This window comes from Hipposideros armiger, unplaced genomic scaffold (assembly GCF_001890085.2).
Source record: "Hipposideros armiger isolate ML-2016 unplaced genomic scaffold, ASM189008v1 scaffold_508, whole genome shotgun sequence".
NCBI lineage: Eukaryota > Metazoa > Chordata > Mammalia > Chiroptera > Hipposideridae > Hipposideros > Hipposideros armiger.
In genome coordinates this window covers 705595-710395 of record NW_017731858.1, presented here as the reverse complement: position 1 = coordinate 710395, position 4801 = coordinate 705595, and the positions used below count along the sequence as shown (strand labels likewise).

The window sequence follows — 4801 nt, the reverse complement described above, 5'->3', positions numbered from 1 at the left end:
CTAGCTTCATTCTTTTTCATGTGGCTGTCCAATTCTCCCAGCACCATTTGTTGAGGAGGCTTTCTTTTTTCCACTGTAAGTTTTTGGCTCCTTTGTTGAAAATTATCTGTCCATATTTATGTGGGTTTATTTATGTGTTTTCAATTCCATTTCATTCATTGGTCTGTGTGTCTTTTTTTCTGCCCGTACCATGCTGGTTTTATTTTATAGTTAGTTTCAGGTGTACAAAACAATGTAATATTTATACATTTCACCCCTCACAAAGTGGTAACCCCCCTCCCCCAATCTATTGCACCTTTTATGTCGTATATATCTATTAAAATTCCATGCTGTTTTGATTATTGTTTCTGTGCAGTATAAGCTGAAGTCAGGAAGTGTGATACCTCCAGCATTGTTGTTGTTGTTGTTTTAGGATTGTTTTTCCTATTCGAGGTCTTTTTTGGTTCCATACAAATCTGATGATTTTTTGTTCTATTTCTTGAAAAAATGCCTTTGGGATTTTGATGGGGATTGCATTAAATCTGTTTTTTGCTTTGGGTAATATGGCCATTTTAACTATGTTGATTCTTCCAATCCATGAATATTGAATGTCTTTCCATTTCTTTGTGTCTTCTTCAATTTCTTTTAAAAATGTCTTATAGTTTTCAGTGTGTAGGACCTTCAAATCCTTGGTTAAATATATTTCTAGGTATTTTATTCTTTTTTTTTGCAATTTCAGAAGGATTTCTTAAATTTCATTTTCTGAGATTTTTTCATTAGTATATGGATTTTTGTACATTGATTTTGTAGCAGCGACGTTACTGTATTTGTTTATTGTTTCTATTGGGTTGTTGGAAAAGCCATGACACATTTTTGCAACGAAAAACATAGAAAAAAATATGTCATGACTTTTCTGACAACCCAATAATAGCTTTCTGGTGTAGTGTTTACGGTTTTCTATATAAAGCATCATGTCATCTGCAGAAAGTGACAATTTAACTTCTTTATTACCATGTCTTTTGTTTCCTTCTCTTGCCTGATTACTCTGGCTAGGTCTTCCAATACTATGTTGAATAGCAGTGGNTTTCCTTCTCTATATATTTTAAAATTATTTTCTTAGTGGTTACCTTGGGGATTATAATTAAGAAAATTAGATAACATTTTAAGATGTGAAGCTTTCTCTTTATATTAATTTGAATAGGCTAACTATGTATTTTATAAGTTAAGGAATGGAGTTAAATTATTTATCATAAACATTTCCAAGCATCAGTGGAAACATTTGTCCTGCTTGAGTATTAGTATATTCAAGAATTGAGTCAAGTTGCTTCAGGTTAAATGTTGGGTTGGCAGGCAGAAATTCTAGTCTTTGGTGGTACAATTAAACCGCCTCCAGGAATGAGAGTTCTTAGCTATTTCTACCATGCTCCTTGGTTGATTAGTTCACTGCGGTGAGCTCGTGGAGGGCAGGTGGCAGCAGCAGCAGCATCCGAAGAAGCAGCTGTAATCATTATCCTAACCAGATGAACTAGGAAGCTAGGCAGGAAACACAATCATCCAAATGGAAGGTCGGAATAAAAGATGACTAAGTCTCTACCCTCTCAGAGGAGTCTTTCCAGGTTGGTGTCTTCTTTCTTCTCTGAGCTGCTGCCTCCTACTGGTCACAGGGGAAAACATATCTTCTCTCTCAAGGACCCAGTAGACCTTTTACCCTAGGCTTACTCTCTCCTCGAAGTCTTAGGAAAGAATAGAAAGCACTGCTTAAGGCCTTACTGTCTCAGCCTATTTCTTCTGCATTTCCTTGGGTGAAGAGTTGGGTGCTTTGTCCCTTTCAGTTCTAGTTAGCAAAACTTGTTAATTCTTGCCTGCGTGATCTTTTTCTTTGGGTGTCACAGCCCTCTGACCTAGTTCACTGGCTTCAGTTCCTTGAGTATAAGTGAGATGGGCAGTGAGGGTGAACATATATCTCTGTATAGCATATGTGACATAAGGAGCCACTGTGATTCTCTGTTTGACCTCAGCTTTCACCATGCAGAGACACAAGCCCAAGGCTCTCCTGCAAGCAGTCTGACTTAGCAAGGCTGAGTTACCCTACCAAGAATCTCTAGCCCACCTTTGGGCCTTTGGGCCACAGAATCCTCCTAATTAGCACTTCCCTAACTCCTGCCACATTCCCAACCTGGCTCATCTTCATCTTCTCTTCCCTAATGAGACAGTATAATATTTTTCTTCAATATTGCTTTACATGGGGAAACATAATTATGTGGAAAATAAGTCATGCATATACAACCTAATCAGTTTTCACTTTTGAGAAGGGGTATATCGGCTATTTAGGTGCTTAAAGTCTGAGCTGATTACATGCCTGGGCTTTAGTTCCATTGCAGTATAAATGTTGCTATTTAACATGGTGGGGGTTAATTAGCTGCCAGTTTTTCTGTTGTGTTGGCTAATGAGGAGTTCATTTATTGGGTCGTCAGGAAAGTCATGATGTATTTTTCTATGCTTTTCAATGCAAAAGTGTGTCATGACTTCCCTGACAACCCAATAGATTGCTGCAAGGTTGTCTCCTTATCATGTCTCTTGCTTTACCCCTGATGAACTACNCATTGGGAGTCAGATCAGGTGAGTAGGGAGGGTGTTCCAATACAGTTATCTGTTTACTGGCTAAAAACTCCCTCACAGATAGTGCCGTGTGAGCTGGTTTATTGTTGTGATGCAAGAGCCATGAATTGTTGGTGAAAAGTTCAGGTCGCCTAACTTTTTGACATAGCCTTTTCAGCACTTCCAAACAGTTAACTTGGTTTACTGTTTGTCCAGTTGGTGCAATTCATAATGAATAATCCCTCTGATATTAAAAAAGGTTAGCAACATCGTTGCAACAAGTTCACGAATTTAACTGTCAGACCTCGTATAGTGTTCTTTTCTTGTGATGCCTTTATCTGGCTTTGGAATCATGGTAATGCTGGCCTCATAGAATCAGGAAGTGTTCTCTCTTCTAAAAAATTTGTGAAGGATTGGTGTTAATTCTTCTTTAAAATCTTTGTAGAATTCACCAGTGAAGCCATCTGGCCCTGGTCTTTTCTTTTTTGGGAGTTTTTGATTACTGATTCAATCTCTTTACTTGTTATAGGTCTATTCAGATTTTCTATTTCTTCTTGAGTCAGTTTTGGTAGTTTGGGTGTGTCTTGAAATTTATCCATTCCATCTAGGTTATCTAGTTTGTTGATATATATTTATTCATAGTACTGTCTTATAATCCTTTTTGTTTCTGTAAAGTCAGTAGTAATTGTCCTTTTTCACTTATGATTTTAGTAACTTGTGTCCTCTCTCTTTTTTTCTTCATCAATCTAGCTGAAGATTTGCCAATTTTGTTATACTTTCCAAAGAACCAACATTTGGTTTCACTAATTTATCTATTTCATTTACTTTATTTTAATCTTAATTATTTCCTTCTTTTTGTTAGCTTTTTGTTTAGTTTGCTCTTCTCTTTCTAGATCACTAAATTGGAGAGTTAAGTTACTGATTTGATATTTTTCCTCTTTGTACATTTCTGAGGACTGCTTTTGCTGTATCACATAAGTTCTGTTGTGTTGTGTTTTAGTTTCCATCCATGTCAAAGTATTTTCTAACTTTTGATTTCTTCTTTAACCCACAGTTGCTTAAGTATATGTTATTTCATTTCCATCTATTTGTGAATTTTCCAGTTTTCTTTCTGTTACTGGCTTTTAGTTTCATCCCACTGTTGTCAGAGAACATACTTTGTATGAGTTCAACCTTTTACATTTTATTAAGAGTTATTTTGTGGCTTAACATATAGTCTATCCAGGGGAATGTTCTATGTGTACTTCAGAAAAATATGTATTATGCTCTTNCTCTCAAGTCTCTCTGTTCTTCCATCTGTGTCATTTTCAGATTTCTATCTTCGATGTCACTAACTCTTTCCTCTATCTGGTCATTTTTATTACTTAAGCTGGCTATTTCGTTCTTCATTTCTTTTATTGAGTTCTTAATCTCCAGAATTTCTATTTGGTTCTTTCTTAGAATTTCAATCTCTTTGGTAAAATATTCATTTTGTTCTTTGATTATGCTTCTGAGTTCATTAAACAGCCTGTGTGTGTTTTCTTCCATCTTGTTGAGTTTTTTCAGAGCTGCAATCTTGAATTCTTTGTCACTTAAGTCACAGATTTCCATGTCTTTAAGTTCATTTTCTGGAGACTTCATTTTCTTCCTGATCTGCCTTGTTACCTTGGTTATTCACGGCAATTAATGAATTATTATTTCTCTTCCCGGGCATCTACAGGAGTGGGTTCTGCAGCAGGTTGATATAAAGAGGTCTTTCTTTTGCTTTCCAGTAGGTGTTGGTGGAAATTTTTATTTTCTCTCCCGCTGCAGCCTTTTATTCTATCTCACACTGTAATGTTATATTTTCTCTTGCACTGTTCGGGCTTCTCATGTGATCAGGGGTTCCCTGGAAGGTGGTGTTTTCCTCTGTGAGCAGGTTACCATGGTCTTAGGGAACCACCTTAATGGCGGGATGTGGAGGGCGATAGAGTTCTGAGCTTCTGAAGTCCCAATGCTCCCCCCTGTAGCCCAATGCAGAGCCTGTGTGTCTCACAGCTCTGGTGGCCCCTGCAGGGATAAGCCCAGAAAAGTGGGGGCAGGGTGGTCTGTGAGAGGTGGCCTTGAGCAATGGTGACTACCAGTCCACAGTTGTCTTGCCCCTGCAGTTCCTTCCCATTTGCCGGAATTATTTGCGCTGTGAGTCTGTGGCTGCTGGGCTGCAGTTCTCAAGGCTGTAGATAGTCTCTTCTTTAATCTGACACTG

The 4801-nt window shown here is 37.7% G+C and overlaps 1 protein-coding gene across 1 annotated transcript in view; it reads left to right on the top strand.

Annotated features, from left to right (window-relative positions):
- The window catches only part of KIAA1210 (KIAA1210 ortholog), a 120505-nt gene that overhangs the window by 85242 nt on the left and 30462 nt on the right, over positions 1 to 4801 (top strand). The window contains exon 6 of the mRNA XM_019667838.1: positions 2525 to 2598. Coding sequence (XP_019523383.1) covers positions 2525 to 2598 — 74 coding nt within the window. The remainder of the gene's footprint in view (positions 1 to 2524; positions 2599 to 4801) is intronic.